Raw genomic sequence first — 22,775 nt, 5'->3', positions numbered from 1 at the left:
AGTTTGTTCCAGCCAGTGCCCATTTACTGAATACCTATTACATGCCATCCCCTGTGCCTCTCACAGACTTATAAGATGTGACCCCAAAGAATGGCAGTTTCTTGAGGGCAGAGAGTGTCTTGGTTTTTCTTTGTATCCCCCAAGCCCAGCACAGCAGGGACTTAATTCAATTTAGCAAGCATTTATTAATTCCCTATTATATACTAGGTACTATACCAGATAATGGAGTTATGAACACAAAAACCACACACTCCCAATTCCTATTGAATTAATCAATCAATTAATAAGAAGCCTGTAATTAGAGAATACAGGGTTGAGTATAATGATCCCAGGACCACAGGATTTAGAGCAGGAAGAAACTCTTCATTTCATTCAACTTCCCTTATTTTACAAGTGAGGAAACTGAGGCAAAGTACCATGCCCTTAAAAAGTAACAACCAGATTTTAAGCCCAGGCTTTCTAAATGAGGTCTACCTAAATCTACTTCTTGGAAATCCAGTGCTCTGTTCCTTACATTTCAAATCTGTGAGCATCCCCATCCCTTGTCCCCCAAATCATGTCTTCTACCAGCCAAAAAACTGCAGGCTTTTTCCCAAATAATCATTGTATGTCATGGTCTTCAGTCATCTTACCATCCTAGTCATCTTCCCCTGTACCTTATTCTGCTTGGAAATAATTTTTTTTTTTAAATGTGGTACCTTCAACAACCACCTTAATTGTCCCTAAATATTTTAGGATTATAAGGGATTAGTTTGTAGTACCCAGAGAGCAAGAATGGAATTTAGGATAAGAGTGTCCTAAGGGAATTGGGGTGTCTGGGGTTATTGAATGTGCTTGGTCAACATGCTTTTATTTGCTAAACTAAGTGGTAGGGACCCTAAGTGCATATTTAGGGCAGAGGGAGATCAGTGAGGCCTCTTGGAATCATCAGGTAGAGCTTCATGGAGGATGTGGAGATCCAGCTAGGCCCTGAAATACAGGTAGGATTTGGATAGGCATTGAGAAGAGGAGAGAGCCTTCTAGGCATCTGGAAGGTGAGAATGATAAGGTGACCCCTGAAAATCTTAGAGGTGTGTTCAATGACACAACCAGATTCAAACTGGATTGCAAAACCGGTATTGGAGATTAGTGAGAGTGAAGTCTGTGGTCAGGTTAGGGAGGGCTCTTGATGGCCAGAAAGAGGGGTTTAGATTTGATGTGGCAGATCTAAAATTTCCAGTCCTATTTTTTTTTTACTTCAAGCCTCTTCTCCTATTCTCCTGCTCCCCTCCCCCAGTTCAATAATTCCCACAACCCCTCAGTGTGAAGAAAAAAAAAGAGAGAAGAAAAGCTTTTCCTGCCCTAACACACAATGAGCCTTGACCTTAGCTTTTAATAACCACTTAGGCCGGCAGCTGTCTCACTTTAAATAAAGAATCTCATTCCTTGTTCAGATACTAGAAAGCAATTTCACTAAGTGCTTAACTTAATCAGCTTGCCTCCATAGCCACTGATGGCACCAGTGGGGCTCCATTCTCCTCCCACCATACCATGGGTGCTGCCCATGATGTTGCCTCAGAAGCCATTGTTTGTTTTGGAGGCTAGGATGGGCTGGGCTGGGCTGGGCTGGGCTGGGCTAGGTTAAAGTATCCTGGGATGAGGGTCAGACGAGCTCAGTTCCAGTCCCCAGATGGGTCACTGCAGTGACCCACTCTATGCGCTGCAGTTTCCTTGTCTGTGTATTGAGGAAAATAATACTTGGGGTCCAGTAACCCCAAAGGATTCTTGTAAGGAAAGCCTTTGGTACCTATGAAAAATCTATGTAAGGTAGTAGAGTTTTATTTTTAGAAATCTTGTCCCTTGGTAACCTCTTCCGACCAGAGACAAGGAGCCAGCTGTTCATTCCCCAGTTCTGGTAGGATAGCACAGGGAGGGTCTCTTAGTGGAGACCATGGAACGGTGTAGGCATAGTTTCCACTATGCCTATGAACTGAGTCAGCCAAATCCTTCCTCTCTTCCTCCCCCTCTCCCACATCCCCACCACCAGAGCTTCTGTGATGACTGAAAATTCATGTCAGCCTGCTAAGCTCTTTTCACTCGATGTTCTTTGCCAGGAAATTAGATACACAGAGTAGAATCATACAGTACTACCAAAATAGTATTGCAAGTCCCAGACTGAGGGGTAGTATGGGGGTTTAAGCTGAATTAAGTGGAAAACGAGTTTCATGGGGAATAAAGAGATTTGGGTTCTAATCTTGACTCTGTAACAGATTTGCTGAAGCATTAGGGAAATTACATTCTCTTTCTGAGTCTTCTTTACAAAATGAAAGGTGTGTGTGTGTGTGTGTGTGTGTGTGTGTGTGTGTGTGTGTGTGTTTGTGTTTTGGCACTCTTGTGAAGTCTATGAATGAATTTTTTCTTAGGATTTAAAAAAATTCAGTACTTACAGAAATGATAAATTTTAGTTAGAGATGTATTTTACCCCTCCCAAGATGAGGGATCACCTGAAATATATCCTCCAACCCCCTAGATCCCTGCAGTTGTCAGGTTAAGAGCCCTGAATCTAGAAAGGAGGTGATTTCTAGGGTTCTACCAGATCAGATATTCAATGAATTGAGGAATTTAGTACAGATGCTTCAAAAAGAGGCCTGTGGATTTCATATCTAATCCCTACAAGCTTCGTTCAGTCAGCTGCCGCCACCACCACCACCACCATCACCACCATTTTTAGAGGTTTTCAAGTTTTGCAAAGCATTTTACATATATTACCTCATTTGATGGTTACAAGCACTCTTTGAGGTATGTTTCAGAGGGCATCTCCTTTTACATGGGAGGAAACAGACACATAGATTAAGTGATTTGGTTTTTGGGCTGTAGGGATCTGGCAGCCTTAGTCCATAAGAGAAGAGGAAGCTATGCTGTCCCATGGTTTCTATGAAGAGACACCCACTGAACCATACACACATAGTAGCTGAATTCTAGTTCTACTTTTCTTGACTCGAAATCCACTAAAACTGGCTGCCTCCCATATACTGGGGGGAAATTGGTGATGAGTGGGCCCAGAATCAGGAAGCGCTGAGTTCAAATTTGGCCTCAGACACTTACTAATTGTGTGATCCAGAGTAAGTCACTTAATCCTGTTTATCTCATTTTCCTCATCTGTACAAATGAGCTGGAGAAGGAAATGGTAAAGTATCTTGGCCAAGAAACCCCCCAATGGGGTCACAGAAGAGTTGGCCACACTGAACTCCCATATATTGCTCAAAACTAGGCCATTGAATTTCAAAAAGATATTTTTACTTTCTAATTGCCTGGAAACTTGCCTTTGATCTCTCAGGTTTCAGATAAATACGGAGGTGGGCTCTCCTCTCCCATAGGACAATGGAACAAGTGCCCAAAAGTGGAACCAGAAGAGGAAACTTGATTTGGGAGAGGGGGGGGCAGTGATCTGGGCCATAAACTGTTCTTATCAGCCTGGTCTCCTCAAAACAGGCATAGGCTACTGAAGGGAAGTTGCTATCTATGCCTTTTAGTGCACAGGCTAAAGGGACCCAAATTCTATGTTGAGAAGTAGATGGAACCAGCTGTTGGAGTCCTATTGGCTTCAGGTTTGAGCCACACAAAAAGTTAACTTCCCTCTCTCTCTCTTTCCCCTGCTGCTGCCAGCCAGCTTAGGGGTTTCTGCCATAGGCAGCTCCCATGGTCCAGAAGGTTCTGGATGCCCCCTCCCCAGTACAAGTGTTGGGTTCCTCTTTGCAGGTGGCATGTCTAGCCAGATGTCAGGAGAGGCAGTTCATTCTAAGGTCAACATTACAAAAGTCTTGTTAATACCCAGAATGGATTATCATATGCACACTTCAGTAGGAAGCCCTATTCCCTCCCTTGACCTTCTTGGTCAAGGCACACCTAAGCTTCTGGCGAACAAGACAAGCATTTCCATAACATAATATAAAAAAAGATGGCTACACATGAAACTGTAAATCTACTATGCACAACTTGCTATTCCTTTCAAATAGACAACAAAATGATCATGTAAATTTCTTTTTTTCTCCCTCCCCTCCTACCATTAGACACAAATAGGTATATATGTATATACATATATACATATATGTAAAATTATTTGATATATACTTCTATTTATCAGTTCTTTCTCAGGATGCAGATAGCACCTTTCTTCATTTGTACTTTATGATTAATTTGGGCATTTAAAATAGTCAAAATAACTTATTCAGGATCTAAGAGGGGAGTTCTGCTCATTTTCTTACTCACACTTTGAGACCCCAAAAAGGATATAAAACCCTCAGAAGACGCCATTAGGGTCTTTTTTGAGGGGTTTTAGAGATGCTCTTGGCTCTATCTTCTGGGTCTTTGAGTGCTTTTTTCTTGCTTTCGCTAACTGCCCTGCTAAAGTTCTCTCCCTGCTTTATCTACCACTCAGCCTGAAACCATGAGAAGTTAGGGAAACGTGGTCAATCCTTTACTGGTACATAATGTTAATAAAATGATTATATTTTCACTGCCAAAACCTGATATTGCAATAGTAATTATTTAAAAACAAACACCCTTCTCACTTCTTCCCTATTTAAATTCTTCCGCTCCTGCCAGAGACAGGTTTACTGAAGAATTAAATTGCCCATAGTGCTCAGTCCCTCTGACCTCCAGAACTTAACATCTGTATCACTCATCAGTTTACATACACTGCCATCAGTTACACTTGTGTATAGTCTCCTCAACAGTAAACTCCCTGAGGCCAGAGTTGGCATTAAAATGATTTTTTGTATCCCCATCATTACCACCACAGATGGGCACATTGTATGTACTCAATAAATACACATTGATTGAAAATCCTTTCTTTAAGAGTTGGTGTGCCCAGCATCACAACAAATGTCTTCTTTCGTTTTCCCAAGGAGAGGTTGTATGGTCTCCCTACTTTTGTGGGTAGAGTGTTTTCTTTGTGTCTGACAGGAAGAGCCTGTATTTCCTTGTTGGCTCTCACCCCACAGGCCCTCAAAAGAAACTCCTTCCTCCAAAGCCCCGAACTCCACTGGGAAGCCAAAGTCAACAGCCTTCCCCTCTGGGTGCCTTCCTCCCAAACTTCAGGGAAAGGTGTGGGAACGAAACCTTTGTCTGCTAAAGCAGCCATGGGCTGAACATACAGTTGTGCAAGGAGATAACTAGGCAGCGATGGCCCCACCACCACCACTTCCTCAAGTAGCCTGCAGCGCCTCGGGGCTGGAAGGGCTATCCGTGATGGGAAGGCCCCTCCCCCGCAACACATACACAAGCCAGGGTGGGCTGCAGTTCCTGGCTAAGGGGTGGGGAATTAGCACCAGAAAATGGACTAGGGCAAGGCTCTCGGGCCCAACGAACCCTGGGTTTCCCTGTCCTGTCCGAGGATTTTCAGTCGTCTGCAGCCGAGGGGTATCTCAGAGACTAGAGAACTCTGATACCCTTCCAGGATCCTTAAGGTCAAATGCCAGTTTTCCAAATGCTTCTCACTTTCCAGGGAGACCCAGACCCCGCCCCCTACCCCTTACTTTCGGTAGGGCGCACGTGGTTTCAGCTGAAGGGGAAGGCGGGGACAGAGGCCGGGTTGGGGGGAGGGAGGGCTCGTAGACCCCTCCCCAGCCATCCTCCCCAGTCTCTTTGAACACTTCATCCCCCGGCCCCCGGCACCGACCCTCTGGGCCGCCAAAGCACGGGGGTGCGATGGCACGGGGTGCGGGGCGCGGCGGGGACGGACGCCCGTCTGGACTGCGCCCCGGGCGCGGGGGAGCCGGAGCAGCCGCGGGGTGTCACTCACCTCTCCCTGCGGCCCGGGCCCCTCCGCGCGGCGGTAGCTGTAAGTCTGCGGCGTGTCGGACAGCTCCTCCTCCTCTTCCTCCTCCTGCCGCCGCCTTCCCCGCCCCGTGCGGTGAGTGGGCGGAGAGGGGGGCGGGCGGGGGGCGGGGATGAGGCCGCCCCACTCTTATCCAAATCGGCCACCTCCCGCCCGCCGCAATCGGGGTGCGCCAGGAACCGGGCTGGGCTGGGAGCTGCGCCCACCTCCTCGGCACCAGCAGCCCCGCCTGGGGGGTGGGGGGCGTCGCGCCGGACTGAGCGAGCGTGCGGCCCCACCTGTTCGCTCCTCTGGGCCAGAGGCGCTGTTCGACAACCTCGTCGGCCGCCCGGCCTAGTTGCAGCCTGCCTTTCCTAAAATAAGATTAAAGCCTGGGGTGGGGGCGGGGGGAGGGACCACGAGAGAGGGGAGCTCTTTAACACAGCAGGGATGAGGTCACCTTTGGCAGAGTGAGAACTAGAGAGGGGGTGTCTACGAGCCCAAGCATCAGGAACCGGGCGTATTTTTTAGGGCCCCACTCCACATAAAGGTGTGGGATGGGGATGGGGAGATGGGGAGATGGGGATGGGGATGGGGATGGGGAAGAGCGAGGTTCCCTTTTCTCTTGGAAATAGCATGGGCCTTGGAATCAGTCTGCCTCTACCTCATCCTGTAATCTTGGAAAACTCACTTCCCTTTCCCCAGCCTCAGTTTCCTCATTTGGAAAATGAAAAGGTTGGCTTAGACGATCACTAACTAAGGTCCCTTCCAGCTACCCTTCTGTGATGTTGATGCTATGAGGGGCTGTTTTGCAATGGCTGTTTGAGGCCTTTTACAGATGAAGAAGATAGTTTTGGTTCTGAGCCTGTAACACAATCACGTGTGTTTCAAGTTTAAATTTTTTCAGGGTTGGGGCAGCTAGGTGGCGCAGTGGATAGAGCACCAGCCCTGGAGTCAGGAGTACCTGAGTTCAAATCCGGCCTCAGACACTTAACACTTACTAGCTGTGTGACCCTGGGCAAGTCACTTACCCCAATTGCCTCACTAAAAAAAAAAAATTTTCAGGGTTGAAGGTGGAACCTCATATCTCCATTCCAGAATTTTCCCTGGAGCAAACTGTCCCCCCCCCCCTTTTCTTTAGATTTTTTCCGTAGAATCCTTGGTACCAGGAATGAAGGGAATCTGGTCCAGACCCTTTCAATATCTCCACTGTACTGTCCATCTAAAGAGGAGTTGAACCCTCTCCCTTGCTATTCCTTACTGGCCAGTCATGGGTTCCCAGACCCTTCTTATGTCCTTAAATGAATTAGGTATTCTGAAAGAGGTTGTCTCTAAAACAAAACAAAACAAAACAAAAACCCAACAACAACTCTGAGTAGAAGTAGACCTCAGGTACATATGGCCCAGGCTTGGCTTTAGTTATTATTATCCACTTCTCCACCAAAATCCTACATTGATGCCAAATTCCTATGCTCATGCTATATAAGTGCTAACTGTCTAGAGAGCTTTGAGTACAGGCCCACGAATGAATGATGTGTCCTCCAAGAACCACCCTAAATAAGTCTGAAGAGGCTCACGGGAGGATTGGTCATCACACTAGTGTTTTTGGCCACAGAAACTCATGAAAATGTGTTTGCAAAGGCATGGAAGGGCTGTGATCTCCATCAGTGAAAGAACTCTCTGACATCGAGGAATCCAAGGCTCTTTTGCAATATTCCCAGAGGCACAACTCAAACCCTACCTTTGTCTAGCTATGTGACCTTCAGTGTCCTCTCTCTAAGACCTAAGGTGAAAAAGAGTTGCCATCTGTGTTGGCATGGGAGGTTTCCACACCAGAATTGCCTAACTTTGACAAGATCATAGATCAGGACCTTTTCCCTCTTCCCCCTGTCAGATTTTAAATGCACTTTTCTCTTGGGGGGAAAAGTACCCTAGGTTACTTGTTTGAATTCTATGAGCTTCTTTTGCTAAGTCAAGAAAGAAAACCCCAAACACCCCACATATAAGATGGGAGGTCAACCTGTGTCAGGGAGATAAGCTAGTTTAGCTAGAAAGCCTTTATCTGAACATTTTGAAAGTTGTGTAGCAAAGCAGGTTGGTCTCTCCAGATCAGCCTGATTTCAGGGAATTGAGGTATCTGGGCAGTGTACAATAACTCACATTGTCTTAAGTTCTCAACTCCCCACCCAAGAAAGGACAAAGGAGAAGTTCCCCTCTGGGCTTCTGTTCCATTCCACAGGGGAAGAGAGTTGTCACTTAAAAGGGAGGAGAGAAAAAGGTATGGGACCCCCACATAGACCCCTGAAGGGACCTCTCCAATTTCACCTCTATCTCTTCTCCTAATCCACTATTTCAGCCTTCTCATTCTCAGAATTAACCCCATTTCCTAACTCTGAACCTTTGATCACATCATTCTCCACATCTCAAATGCTCTACTCCTTATTCTCTGCTGTTTCAATCCTATCTATCTTTCAAGGCCTAATTCAAGTTTCAACTCCTCCAAGAAGCCCTGACTGTCTCAGCCCATATTTTTCTCCTAATCTTTTGTAGCAATTACTGCCCACACCACTCAGTAGTCACTTGCCCTGTGCTACCTAATACTGTATCATTAAATCCTGTTGAACTAGATTGGAAGCCTTTAGAAGGCAAGCAGATGCCATGCCCTCCACAGCTACTAGCACAGTGCTCCCCACAAAGAATGTTCCCTGTATCCTGGCAGGAGCTGTGATAAATCTTGTAGAGGGGTGTGCTCCATTGGATGGAGTTTGGGTTAGATCTTATCTAAGGGCTTTGCCAACTCAGATTCTAGGATTCTCTGATTAAATGTTTGTTGATGTTGATGAAAATTCCTTGGCTTTCTCTCCCTGTCTTTAACATGAGTCAGCAGCTCTGCACTATCATTAATAAATGAAGCCTGGGAGTGGATCCTTAGGTTATATTCTCCGTGTGCTCAACTTACCATATCCCTTGTGAGGCCCAGTCTTTTAGTGGGAATTGGGGTGGGGAAGGAAGAGAGTTCAGAACAAAGGGATAATAAATAGTAAATGTCTAGGAAAATGAGCCCCCTGACCTCCCCCAACCCCAATCCACTAAGGATTGTGGACTGTTGAGCCTGGGGAAGAAAAAACTGAGAAGAGCCTAATAAAAGGTATAGACCAGTGATGGGTAGGGGTCAGGGGATATGCTGGAGCCAGTTCTAAATGGGGAGAGCTAGATTTTTTCAGTGTTACTTTTTATACCTTGGAAAAAGACCAAAGTTACAAATCAGGGCTTGGTTCATTGTTTTATTGATTGTCTAGATTTAAGAAAGCAATGGAGAAAATTTTAATAATTGAACTATTAATATGTTATGTTTTTCAGAGAATTGGTTACCAGAACACCAGTTGGAAAGGTGATCCTGGAAAAAAGGATGGAAAAGGAGAGCATGCATGCCTTTCTTCACATCCCTGAGAATCAGCAGGCCACTTATTAGTACTAGACTATCTCTTCCACAAGGACTGGGATTGGTTCTATTTGCCAGGCCAAGGGTGGGAATAAAGAGTGGCCCCTTCTATATCATCCAAGGCCCAGCTTTGAAGCCATCCCTGATTTCTGCAGCTGACAACAATCACAGTATTGGGAACTAGAAAATATCATCATAATACAAGTCCCTCTTTTACAGATGAGGAAATGGAGTCCCAGAGGCCTCCTCTAGGGCTTAGAACTGATACCACACAATCCAGCCCTTAGAATCATAGAGTATCAGGGTTAGAAGGGAGCTTCAAAGGGGCGGCTAGGTGGTGAAGTGGATAAAGCACCGGCCCTGGATTCAGGAGTACCTGAGTTCAGATCTGGCCTTGGACACTTGACACTTATAGCTGTGTGACCCTGGGCAAGTCACTTAACCCCCACTGCCCTGCAAAAAAAACCCCAAAAAAACAAAAAAAAAAAAAAAAAAGAAGGGAGCTTCAAGATCACCTGGTCCACACCAAGCAAAGGAATAAGAACTAATAAAACTACATGTACAATGGCTACAACAGTCTATATGAAAAGCTCACACAGTTGGAACAAAGTGAAGTAGAGCTATAGAAATGGTAAGCCCAGTTACCACAACAATGTAAACAAAAGAGAAACTGAGTATTAGGATGCTATTGTTCAGTTGTGAACCTATTTGGGGTTTTCTTGGTCAAGATACTGGGGTCCTTTGCCATTTCCTTCTCCAGATCATATTACAGATAAGCAAACGGAGGCCAGCAGAGTTAAATGACTTGCCCAGGATTACATAGCTAATAAATATCTGAGGCCAGTTTGGAACTCAGACTCATCTTCCTGACTCCAGGCTCAGCATTCTATTCACTACACCATCTAGATGCCCCAAGCACTAGGAAGGATAAGGATATACCCCTCCTACCCTTCTTTGAAGAGGTGTGGAGAGGGAAACTTACTATATCCAATCAGACTTAGTTAATGTGTTCATTTTGCTAAACTTCTTTTTCCTTACTTCATTTTAAAAATTCTTTGTTATAAGGGATGGCTTTCTGGATGGGGGAGAGATAAGATGGGAGGTGGGGATGATATAAATAGCAAAAAGATGTCAATACAAATTAGTTTAATGGTCACCAGGAAAGTTGAACTCTGAATAATGGAAAAACTGAAAAACCATGGAGAGGAGAGAATGAAACATAACTCCTCCCATACAGGAAAGGGGTGGGGGACCCCTAGGAAAGTTTATTGTGTACATTGTTAGACAAACTTTCTGTTTCTCATTTTGTGATTCACTGTTTTTCTGTGTCACAGGCAGGCTTTAAGGGAATGGGTCTGAGAAACAACTATGATATAAAGAAAAAAGGACCAACATATAAAGAAAAAAGGTCAATAAAACCAATTTTTTTTTAAATCATCTACTCCAACCATCTCACTTTATAGATGAGGAAAATCAGGCCCAGCAAGGGAAGGTAACTCATCCCTAGACAGTGCTAGTTAGTGACACTGTCTTATTTCATTCTCTAGCTGTTTCATGTACTTATTTTGGGTTTCCCTCAATATTCAATCAATCAATCAATCAACCAATCAATCAATTACTTAACGCATATATTCACACCTGAATTCATTCATTCATTCAGTCATTCATTCAACAAATATCTGTGAAAAGCCAGGTGCTCACCCAACTAAATTTGTCTCCCTGATCAAAGGGAACCATGTTTTTAAAATAGCTCTTGTTTCCCCTACAGTGTCCAGCACAATTCTAGGTTTACAGTAAATATTTGTTGGCTTGATTTATTGACCTGAAATAGAAATGCTTTTTTCCCCTTTATCTTTTCCTATGGGATTAGGTGGGTGGCATCTGAGCAGTCTGTATAGGTTTCTGAGGATAGCAGACTATGGAGATGTCATTTTTCCCCATATAGAACCTAGCTCCTTTGTTGAGAAGAATTGAATATAAAAGATATTATCATTGCCAGTTTGCCTTTAGTGGGCCAAAGATATTAGGCTCAGTAGAAAGAGGGTGATGTTCATTTTTAACTATTCAGATTGGCTTAACTTTTATAAGCTGAGGCATAGGATCCACTTTAAGGGATGTAAAATAAATTCTTTAATTAAGAATTAAAAAGGACAGAATAAGGAGAAGCAATATGATCTACCATCACCGGCCAGCAGCCAAAAGGCCTTGGCTTTATTCCTGCTTTTGTTACTAATTTGCTATGTGACCTTAGGAAAGTCATTTTGTTTTTCTGGCCCCTCTCCTTTTGTTCTTTGGTAGAATATACATGGTAATACTGCACGAGCCTAAAGAAGCTCAGGGAGCTACCCACTTGTGAACTTACTTTGGCCATGTGAGAGGGTGGGAAGGAAAGATTTTTCTAATTGAATGAAGCCAGAGGGTACAGATAAAATTACACCCCCCCCCACATACACACTCATATAAAAACACATTATGGCGCATTCTGAGAACATTTCTGGTGCTTAGGTTGGAGAGGTGTGGTGCAGACTTTGTTAGTTTTTCTTGGGACCTCTAATTAAAACTTGTAGCTATTGTTGATTCTTTTGGGCAGATCTGGTCTTATGTAGAGGCAGAAGAGGTAGTTTTCTATATGTTATGGTGTGAGGATTCTGTCAGAAAGTCTGACATTCCCCTATTAGTTTTGGACTAAGCTTTGCCCTCTCCCGAGATCTCTTAGCAAATGTGAATTAGTACATCAGACCACTTTCCTAGTGTTGGGAATGACTGACCTCCAGAAAATAGGAGATTAAAGAGGGGTTGGCAATGGAAAGGAACTGAAAGTGGGGGAAAGGTCATACAAAGAGGGAGCAGCTACTGTGTCCTCAACTGTCAACCAGCCTAGAAGTTAAGGTCTCAGCGGTCTTCTCATTCATTTATATTCCCACCTATTCAGCCCTGTCCTACTCCATTTTAGTGCTCATCTAAAAGGGGGGGGGCGGCATTCTATATTGTCTTTGTTTTTTTGTTTTTTTCAGGGCAATGAGGGTTAAGTGACTTGCCCAGAGTCACACAGCTAGTTAAGTGTCAAGTGTCTGAGGCTGGATTTGAACTCAGGTCCTCCTGAATCCAAGGCCAGTGCTTTATCCACTGTACCACCTAGCTGTCCCCCCCCCCCTTTTTTTTTTTTTAGTGAGGCAATTGGGGTTAAGTGACTTGCCCAGGGTCACACAGCTAGTAAGTAACAAGTGTCTGAAGCCGGATTTGAACTCAGGTACTCCTGACTCCAGGGCTGGTGCTCTGTCCACTGTGCCACCTAGCTGCCCCTATATTGTCTTCTAATGAAAGATACAGAGGAGACTGTGAAGGGTTTGATCACATGCTCGCTCTCTCTCTCTCTCTCTCTCTCTCTCTCTCTCTCTGATAAGATTGCCACCCCCCATTCATTCATTCATTCATTGAGCAAAAACTTTTTGAAGACCTACTGTATGCGAAGCACATCATTATTTGCTATGGAAAACAGGAAAATGAACTAGACCTCCAAAGAGCTTGTATAAGGTGAGATTAGGGTCACACAAATAATAGACTCATCAACAGAATCCTAGTGCTGGAATATTCTTGAGAGATCATCTAGCACACACACACACACACACACACACACACACATATATATATGTATGTATGTATACATGCACACACATATATGTCTGTATATATAGCACAGAGGAATGGAAAGAATCTGATTTAATCTAGGGAGTCTGGGTTCAAGTGGTAATTCTGCCACTTGGAAAAATCATTTAAGCTCTCTGGGCCTCTGTTTCTTCATCTGTTCTAGTAGATGATCTGTAGGATCTCTTCCAAGAATTCGAGGTGGTACAATGGAGAATGCCCCATCTGGAGTCAGGAAGACTCATTTTCCTGACTTCAAATCTGGCCTCAGACACTTATTAGCTGTGTGACCCTAGGCAAGTCACTTAACCCTGTTTGCCTTAGTTCTTCATCTATGAAATGAATCGGAGAAGGAAATGACAAACCACTCCAGCATCTTTGCCAAGAAAACTCCAAATGGGGTCACAGAAGGGTTGGCCACGACTGGATAACAACAGGAAGGATCTCATCCAGTTCCAAATCTGTGATCCCTATGATCATTATATTAGAAAGTTCTTCCTTATAGCAACCTGAAATCTCCCTCCCTATAACTTTCACCTATTGCTCCAAGTTCTATTCTCTGTGGTCAAGCACATTACATTTAATTAATCCCTCTTCCACCTGACAGCCCTTTAAATACTTGAAGACAACACATTCCCTCTCTCCCTCCTCCAGTATTCTCTTTTCCAGGTTACACACATCAAGTTCCTTCAACCAAACATTGTGTGGCATGACCTCTAGTCCCCTTATTATCAGCAGTTACCCTCCTTTGGCTGAGCTATAATTTTCTTCCTTCCTTCCTTCCTTCCTTCCTTCCTTTCTTTCTTTCTGTGGGGCAGTGAGGGTTAAGTGACTTGCCCAGGGTCACACTGCTAGTAAGTGTCAAGTGTCTGAGGCCAAATTTGAACTCAGGTCCTCCTGAATCCAGGGCTGGTGCTTTATCCACTGTACCACCTAGCTGCCCTCTTGAGCTATAAATTGCTAAGGTGCTTCTTAAAATGTGCTGTGCAGAATAAGATGCCTAACTAGAACAGATTTGGGGGGGCGGGGCAATGGGGGTCAAGTGACTTACCCAGGGTCACCACAGCCAGTGTGAAGTGTCTGAGGCCGGATATGAACTCGGGCCCTCCTGAATCCAGGGCCCATGCTTTATCTACTGCGCCACCTAGTTGCCCCCACAGATTTGTTTTTAAAGTAGAAATGCAGAGTTGAAAAGGATACCTTAGGGTGTGGTAGAGTTTGATTTGATAGAGACTAAAGTTCAAGGAAAATTGGTTATATTCAGAGAACTAGTATGTTTGGCACAGGTTCTGGTGGTGGCCAGGGTTAAAGGACATCCTTGATTTGACAGGAGGCAAAAAGGGGAAAAACACAGAACATGGGCAAAGATCATAACAAGTAGAATGTTACAACTGGAAGTTACTTTAGTCCAATCCTGTCATTGTGGTGGAATGAGGATACTTAACCTAGAATTAGGATGACCTGGGTTCAGATCCCACTTCAGACATATCCCATCTGTGTGACCATGGGCAAATAACCTAACCTCTTTGAGCCACAGTTCCATGTCTATGAAATGGAGATACTTATAGTACCTACCTCATAGGGTTGTTGTAAATCTCAAATAAAATATAATGGAAACTCTTTCTCTTAGCTTTACCCAATGGCTACAGAGTCAGAAAACCCATTTCTAGAGAAATGTATATATTTTTTGGTATCATAAGTTTGATTGCATTAGACTGGGGAAAGGTAGGAGCTGAGAGTAATTTCACTTTGGCCCCTGGAAGGGAGGATATGAGGGAGGGGGAATAAATCCTTCTCTATCTGCCCCCACCCCATTATTCTATGGTTTCTTCCTCCTAAAGAATAAAAGTAGGACCTGGGGGAGTAGGAGCAGAGAATAATTATAAGACCAAGTTTTGGGGGCAGGTAGGTGGCACAGTGGATAGAGCACCAGCCCTGGATTCAGGAGGACCTGAGTTCAAATCCAGCCTCAGACACTTGACATTTACTAGCTGTGTGACCCTGGGCAAGTCACTTAACCCCAATTGCCCTGCAAAAAAAAAAGACCAAGTTTTACTTGACAGAACAGTTGAGTTCTACATGGAGACATAGCCTAGCTACTCCATTAATCATGGTGAACACCAGAGAAACCTGGAAGAAGAGTGATTACTTCCAGCCCAGACAAAGAGGTTCTATGTCCCTCTCCACCAGTCTTGTGCTCCCCAGATACCTCTCACACTATAGTTGGCAACCCCAAAAGATTTAGGCCAAAGGGGCAGCTATGGCTAGGATATTTTTGGAGGAGTTAGGGAGTGATAACACCAGTTATTAATAGAAGTACATGACAGGTTGCCTGTGGAGTAGACAGATAACAAAGTTAAGGTGAGGAGTAAAGTAAAAAGGAAAGAAGAGGGGTGTTGGATTTGGTTCCACCCCCAGAAATGGATGACTAGGTTTGCTCTAGGTTGGATAATTCCCCTACCCCTGGGAACAAAGCCCAGGGATAACTAGACAAGAGTAAAGTAAAATTAAATTTAGAGAGTGATCCTTAACCTCCTGGACCTTTTACCCTAATCTTTAGGATTGGCAACCTAAATACCTGACTAAAAGGTTGTGATCACAGGAAAGCTCCCATTATTATTTATAGATAAAGAAACTGAGTCCCGTAGAGGTCAAATGACTTGCCCTGGTAGCTTGATAATGTAAGTCAAGTGGGCTGAATATAAAAGGGTGACTTGTGAGAGAATAAACCTAATATAAGATAAAAAATTTGAACCAAAGAACTGGACTATATTCTAGAACTGGACAAATGCTGATATCTTTAACCCATACTGCACTGGTAACCTGTTATAGAATATGCAATGGCATATTTTTTCTTTTGGCCAAACTTTGTCCCTCCTTCATAGCCAGAGTAGGCCTATTCACCACCTTTGCCAAATCTGTGCAGGCTTTCTGAACATCTTTTTCTTAAAGAGATGGAGAATGGGGGTGAGGGATGGGGGGGTGGTGGAAAGAAAGCTCTATCTTGGATACTGTATGGTAGTGGCAAGAAAAAGAAAATGATGAGAAAGGTTTAGCAGCAAGTAACACTAATTAAATTGATAGCTAGCACTGACAGAAAGCTCTAAGGTCTGCAAAGTAGTAACCCTGACTCCCATTCATTGTCACCTTTGGCTTCCTTCCATTATCCCACCAGTACAGCAGAGAGGAGAGTAATTCCTACTGAGACCCTTCCACCCATGTTAACCATTAGTCACCTGATTTCTGCTGAGAGGGGCAGCCGTCAGCTTCAGGAACTTCGCCATTGCTGTCACAATTCTTGCCAGTGGGACAGCACTTTTGGCTCAGCTGGGATCCATTTGCCATATCAGGGGGTCCCATTGACTTCATCTCCAGGGCGAAAGGTGTTGAGTTCACAGGGCACTTGTGCTGACTCAAGCAAGAGTCAGGGGACAGTGGGAAGTCTAATTCCCAAAACAACCCTGCTGAGGCACAGCAGTGGGAGTCCTTGGAGCCAGGGAAGGACACAGGGTTGTGGGCTCCAGTTTCCCTGGACAGAGGGTGGCTAGATTCTGCCTGACCCCAGGGTAGCAAAGACAACAGAATAGCTGGCAGCCTTACAAGTTACTTGCAGCAGTGTCACTGTCCATGGGGTCATCTGTAAATACATACATGGGGTAAGGAGATAAGGACTTGTGCAAAGCTGAGGGCAGCCAAAGAGAAGCTTACTGGAATTTTGACTCCACATCTGTTCCCTCCCCTCTTCCCTTTTCCCAATTGTTTCAACTCCAGGGTCATCAGTGAGATTTGGGAGCTCAGAATAGGACTTTTGTCCAAGTGCTATTCATTCTTCAAAGTTCAGCCCAAATACTTCCTCCTGGAGTAAAGCCTTTCCCAACTATTCCAACTTATAATGATTCTCCTCTTCTCAAACTTTTTTGTACTTATTATTGTTATCATCCATCCATCCATCCATCCATCCATCCATCCATCCATCCATCCATCCATCCATCCATTCATCCATCCATCATCCATGCATTCTACAATAGAAAGAGCTCTAAGTTCTAAAGTCAGAGGACCTAGGTTCATATCTCTACTATGTTATTTACTAACTGTGTGACCTTGGACAATTACTTAACCTCTTTGGGTTTCCATTTCTGCATCTATAAAATGAAGCAGTTTTTAATATGAAATTAGACTCATACACAGATTAGAGCTAGATATAAAGATAAGGAAGTTGTCTGCATAGAGATGAAAACTATACCCATGAGAAATTATGATATAATATATACCAAATGCCAATTGAGCCATTCACTGAATGGAGCAGAGAATAAAGGTTCTAGGAACTCAGGAAAGAAAGAGAGATACACACACACACAGAGACAGAGACAGAGACACACAGAGAGAGAAAGACAGAGAAACAGAGAGAGACAGAAACAGACATAGAGGCTGAGAGACAGAGAGACAGGTGGAGAGACAGACACAGAAAGAGACAGACAGAGAGACAGACAGAGACAATCAAAGGCAGAGAGAAACAGAGACACACACACAAAGTACTATGGGCTGGAGCGATCTGAAAAGGTTATTTGGAGAAAGTGGGTCTTGACTTTGGCCCTGAAAAATGAGCAGAATTTAGGCGAGCAGAAAGGAGTGGGTAAAAATATTTTGGGGAAGAGGAACAGGACCAATTCAAAAGATAAGAATAAGAATTATAAATGTCAAGCAGACAAATATTTACACCAGTCCATCAATAGGTGAAAAAAATAAAGAGCAAAAGGTCACTTGGTGAATGTTTAGCTTGGAATTTCCACTCCATTAACTGAATTTATCTGCCTTTAATTTGATCCTCCTCAGTCTTGAAGTTCCAAGCCTACTTCTTGAAGCCTTCTTGATCATCTTAGTCCACAGTATTATCACCCATGGAAGACAACAGCAAAATGTAGAGTCCCTATGGACAGAGCCTTTATCTTATCCTTACCCCTCATAGACTTGGCACAATAATAGAGTCTTCATATATTTTGTTGATGATGGTGATGAAGACAACTATCTTCAAGTACAGAAACTATTTACCTGGACAAGACTATGCAAGCTGATAAGATGTGCCATTTGTTCCAGGTTCTTTCACTTCTGTCAATACTGGACCAAGTTTTTCTTCAAACTTTTTTCTCTTTTAATTTTCTGAGTTTCCTTTTCAATTCTCTTGATTGTATAAAAAGATCCCCAACATCCGTGCTTTAGGTGTAGGACTAGAAAATGTAGATGCCCATTGATTGATGAATGGCCAAACACATTATAGTACTTAAATATAATGAAATATTACTGAATTATAAGGGATAATGAATATGTAGAGTACAGAGAAGCTTAGGAGGACTTATATGAACATGATACAAAGTGAAGTTAAGAACCAGGGAAAGAATATGCTCAAGGCAACATTGTAAGGAGCAGCTCAGCTAGGTGCCTCAGTGGATAAAAGCACTGGCCCTGGATTCAGGAGGACTTGAGTTCAAATCTGGCCTCAGGCACGTGACACTTACTAGCTGTGTGACCCTGGGCAAGTCACTTAATACTCATTGCCCCACAAAAAAAAAAGAAAGAAAAAGAAAAAAAGGTAACATTTGTAACGATTGGAATAATGCCACCTGCTGGATACTTACTGTAGAAGAGTTCTGCCCATGAAGGGAAGGTCTTTGAGGGCAAGACCAGGAGTCAGGAAGTGACGCGAGCTAGTGGGAGGAGGAAGGAAGAGACTGGCGCTCAGTCTGGCGCTCTTTCCTGGGGACGATGGCGGAGAAGGGAGCTAAAAATGTGCTCTCCCTTTAATAGATAGAAATCTAGGCCTTTCTCTCTCTCTTTACCAAATTCTTATTCTCCTTAATAAATGCTTAAAAGTCTAACTCTTGCTAAAGCTTATAATTTATTGGCGACCACTCATTAGATATTTTAGACAGTTTAGCTAGAATTTTAGCCCTTAACACATTGTAAATGGAAAGAACAACAATAAACCCCCAAACCAAACAGTATAACTATAATGACCAAACTTGGCCTCAAAGAGGGCATGAGTATGTATAGCCCTCTCTTCTCTGGAGAGGTGAGGGACTATAGATATACAACACCACCCATACTCTCAGATTCAGTTGATATATTGGTTAGTTTTGCTGAATTGATTTTCCCCTCCCCATTCTTTCTTTCTTTTTTTCTTTGTTCTAAGGGATGGACTCTGGGTAGTAGAATGGGAGGATGATATTTGGAAAGGAAAGTGATGTAAACACAAAAATATCAATAAAAATGTTTTTTAAAAGACAACTTTAAAAAAAGGATTAGGGTCAGTCTGGGAAGGAAGAACCATTATGGTCTGGAAATTAAGGACTTTCAAATCCTGATGTTGGGTGGGAAAAAGGGCATCTCTCTCTAACCTGTGGCCAATGAAGTAGCTGGAGGAGAGGAGTCAAGAGAGACAGAGAGTAATGTTCAGTTCCAGTAACTCAGGTTCCTAGTTGTACTTTCCTGGGCAGAGAGAGCATGGCCAGGATAAAACCCCTTCTGTTCCCCCTTCTGTCACTGCAGCTGTGTCCTGAGGTTGTGACATCTAAGTGCTTTTTGTCTTCAGTGGATTGTTTAGCTTTTGAATTTGTCTACTACAGCAAGGAGTACACATTTTGTGTATTCTGTGTTACAAGTGCCATTATCACATAGGCACTCAATAGTGCAGTACTCCCTGGACTAGGATCAGAGATACAAGTCTACTAGCAACAACAGGGCAAGCAATGATAAGTGGGGAAAGTAGCAAGCATAGTTGCTAATCTGGGAAGTGCATGTCTACTTCTGTGACTTCTATATGGTAGGGACCACAGTTATCCAGGGTACGCAAAGAACAATGGAACACTTCTGGCTCTTTCTTCAAACCAGCCCCATAATTGCCAATACTAAAGGGGGTGGGAGGGAGGAAGAGAAGGGGGGAGGGGCAGAAGGAGAAGGAGGGGAAAAGGGAGAGGGAGAGGGAGGAAAAAACCCACTGGACAGACTTCTGCTTGGTTTTTGTGTGCCTGCTTTTCCCAGTTCTCTTCTATTTGGCTGACCCTCCTCAGTTTTCTTTGGTAAACCACCATCCATCACCTGTCTCATTCTCATGGATATTTTCCAAGGTTAAGTACTCTAAAATATGCTTCTCTTCTGTCTCCCTATGTTCTTCCTTTAAGAGCTCATCAGGGAGGGAGGGAGGGAGAGAAAGGGAGAGAGAGAGAGAGAGAGAGAGAGAGAGAGAGAGAGAGAGAGAGAGAGAGAGAGAGAGAGACATCCATAATCCACAGTCTGGCTCCTGTCTTGAATTATTTCATATTTTCCCTTCATGAACTCTACAAATTGCACTAGTAGTTGCTCCCTAAATTCCACTTTTTATCTGAAAGTCACTTAACCTCTGTTTGACTCAACTTTCTTCATCTATAAAATGGGGATTATAGCACCTATTTCTATGATTGTTCTAAGGATAAAATGATATCATATTTGTAAAGTCCATTGCGAATCTTAAAACATCCTATAAATGCTTATTATTAATAATAATTTCAAAAGCTTTCCTCCATGCCTGGAATGCATTCCCTCATTTCTCTCTTGGAAAACCTGTCTTTTTCAGAGTTTTCCTGACTCCTTAATTTATGTTAAGGTTCTCTCTTTCCACCATTATCTTTGTCCTGCACTTATTTGTGTACATACTGTACCTCACTCTCCAGTAGAATGCAAGCTCCCGGAGGGCAGGGATTGTTTCTTTCTTTCTTTTTTTTTTTTTTTAGTGAGGCAATGGGGGTTAAGTGACTTGCCCAGGGTCACACAGCTAGTAAGTGTTAAGTGTCTGAGGCCAGATTCGAACTCAGGTACTCCTGAATCCAGGGCCAATGCTTTAACCACTGTGCCATCTAGCTACCCCCGGATTGTTTCTTTCTTGTCTTTGTATCTGCAGTGTCAAGTACAAGTACCTCCCTAATTTTAGGCACTTAATATATGTGTATTTGTTGAATTGGACTGAATTAAAATCTGGGGAGATAGTATAGAGAAAGGACTTGACAGTCAGTTGTTTGGGGTCCTTCAGAAAGAATCCTGATCTCCAAAGAGATCTGGACAGATGGTCTAAGGTCCTCTGGGGAATGAAGGGAAAGGGAGAGGAAAGAGTAGAACTAGGCAGTTGGAAAATGGAAACAGGAATGAGAGAAGTTGTTGCCTGTAGAGCAATTCAGTTTTTATTTTATTTTGTTTTATTTTTCTTCCTAGTAATAGCTTCATATGTTTAGCCCATCTTGTGGCATATGCATCAGCTTCAAATCCCCAAATACCCTTTCTAGTAACTTCAGAGTATCATAGATTTAGAGCCAGAAGGACCTTTGCAGAGGTAGCATGGGGCTAGTGCAGTGGTCTTCAAAGTGGGGGCTATGATGACCCCAAGGAGTATGTGAAGAACCAACCACCCTCCTCACAATGGTCAACCATTGGGTTTGTTTCCAACACAACCATAAATACCCTTTTCATAGGAAAACCCAACATTCCAGCCCCTCCTGCTGTCAAGCAAGCTCTCTTAACCCTTTCCCCCTTTTATACTGGTCATGGGTCCCTCAGGAAAGTTATAATCTAACCCTGACCCGGGCACTGACAGTAGCAGCTGCACACTTGCCACTGGTGCAATCCACTCGGGCAGCAGCATAGGCACCTCCCACTCCCCATCCTTACACCATATTGTAGCTGTGGTGGGCAGCCCTTGAAAGACAGGCTCTATGCTCCAACTTAGTGACCAGTAAGATCTACCTCTCCATCATTTTAATTTTATGTAGGACACAACTGCACAAGAGGAGCAGGCTTGGATAGATGGCAATCTGCAACACAAATTTCATTAAATTTTATTTGTCCCAAATCTACACTTCTCTTCCCCCCGCCAATATTCCTTTTTCAATTAGATGTAAAACATTTTTAACACTTATTTTTAAAATTTTTGAGTTCCAAATTCTCTCCCTTTCTCCTTCCTCCCACCCTTCATTGAGAAGGCAAGCATTCTGATGTGCAGTCATGCAAAACATTTCCATATTGGTCATGTTGTGAAAGAAAACACAGACCAAAAACAATGCAAGAAAAATAAGGAAAACATGCTTCCATCTGCATTCATACCCCATAGTTCTTTCTCTGAAGGTGGAAAGCATTTTCCATCATGAGTCTTTTGGAATTATCTTAGAACATTGTATTGCTGAAAAGAGCTTTCCAAGTGATCCAAGTGATTATCTTTTTTTTTTTTTTTTTTTTTTGCGGGGTAATGAGCATTAAGTGACTTGCCCAGGGTCACACAACTAGTAAGTGTCATGTGTCTGAAGCTGGATTTGAACTCAGGTCCTCCTGAATCCAGGGCTGGTGCTTTATCCACTGCACCACCTAGCTGCCACCTATCACATGTGATTATCACACAATGTTGCTGTTATTGTGCACAATATTCTCTTGGTTCTACCCACTTCACTTTGCATCAGTTTATGTAAGTCTTTTCACCAAGTCCACATTTGTTTAGTGTGGGCATCACTATTCTTCTAATCACCTTCTAAGCTATTCTTAATTCTTTACTTTCACTCACTCCATATATCCAAGCAGTCGACAAATCTGGATGTTTCTATCTCTACAACATCTCTAACATCCATTCCTTTCCTCCCAGTATTTCCCTTATTCAGTCCCTCATTGTGTCTCAGCCATATTATTTCACAGGCCAGTTTTTGTTTGTTTGTTTGTTTTTTTGGTGAGGCAATTGGGGTTAAGTGACTTGCCCAGGGTCACACAGCTAGTCAAGTGTCTGAGGCCAGATTTGAACTCATGTACTCCTGACTCCAGGGCCAGTGCTCTATCCACTGTGCCATCTAGCTGCTCCTTCAGCCATATTATTTCAATGCCCTCTTA

The 22,775-nt window shown here is 43.5% G+C and overlaps 1 protein-coding gene across 3 annotated transcripts in view; it reads right to left on the bottom strand.

Annotated features, from left to right (window-relative positions):
• STEAP3 (STEAP3 metalloreductase) overlaps positions 1 to 16,506 on the bottom strand; it is a 73,023-nt gene extending 56,517 nt beyond the window's left edge. The window contains exon 1 of one of the 3 annotated variants that reach the window (XM_043991802.1): positions 16,121 to 16,506. In XM_043991802.1, the coding sequence (XP_043847737.1) occupies positions 16,121 to 16,253 (133 nt within the window). In that variant the 5' untranslated portion in view covers positions 16,254 to 16,506. Of the gene's footprint in view, positions 1 to 5,782; positions 6,755 to 16,120 lie in introns of those variants that run through there. The other 2 variants (XM_043991803.1, XM_043991804.1) reach the window with 2 other exon arrangements.
• Positions 16,507 to 22,775: the final 6,269 nt, after the last annotated feature.

The sequence above is a fragment of the Dromiciops gliroides genome, chromosome 3, assembly GCF_019393635.1.
Source record: "Dromiciops gliroides isolate mDroGli1 chromosome 3, mDroGli1.pri, whole genome shotgun sequence".
NCBI classification, from domain to species: domain Eukaryota; kingdom Metazoa; phylum Chordata; class Mammalia; order Microbiotheria; family Microbiotheriidae; genus Dromiciops; species Dromiciops gliroides.
Note: the sequence above shows the minus strand (reverse complement) of the source record. Positions and strands in the feature narration are given on the sequence as shown.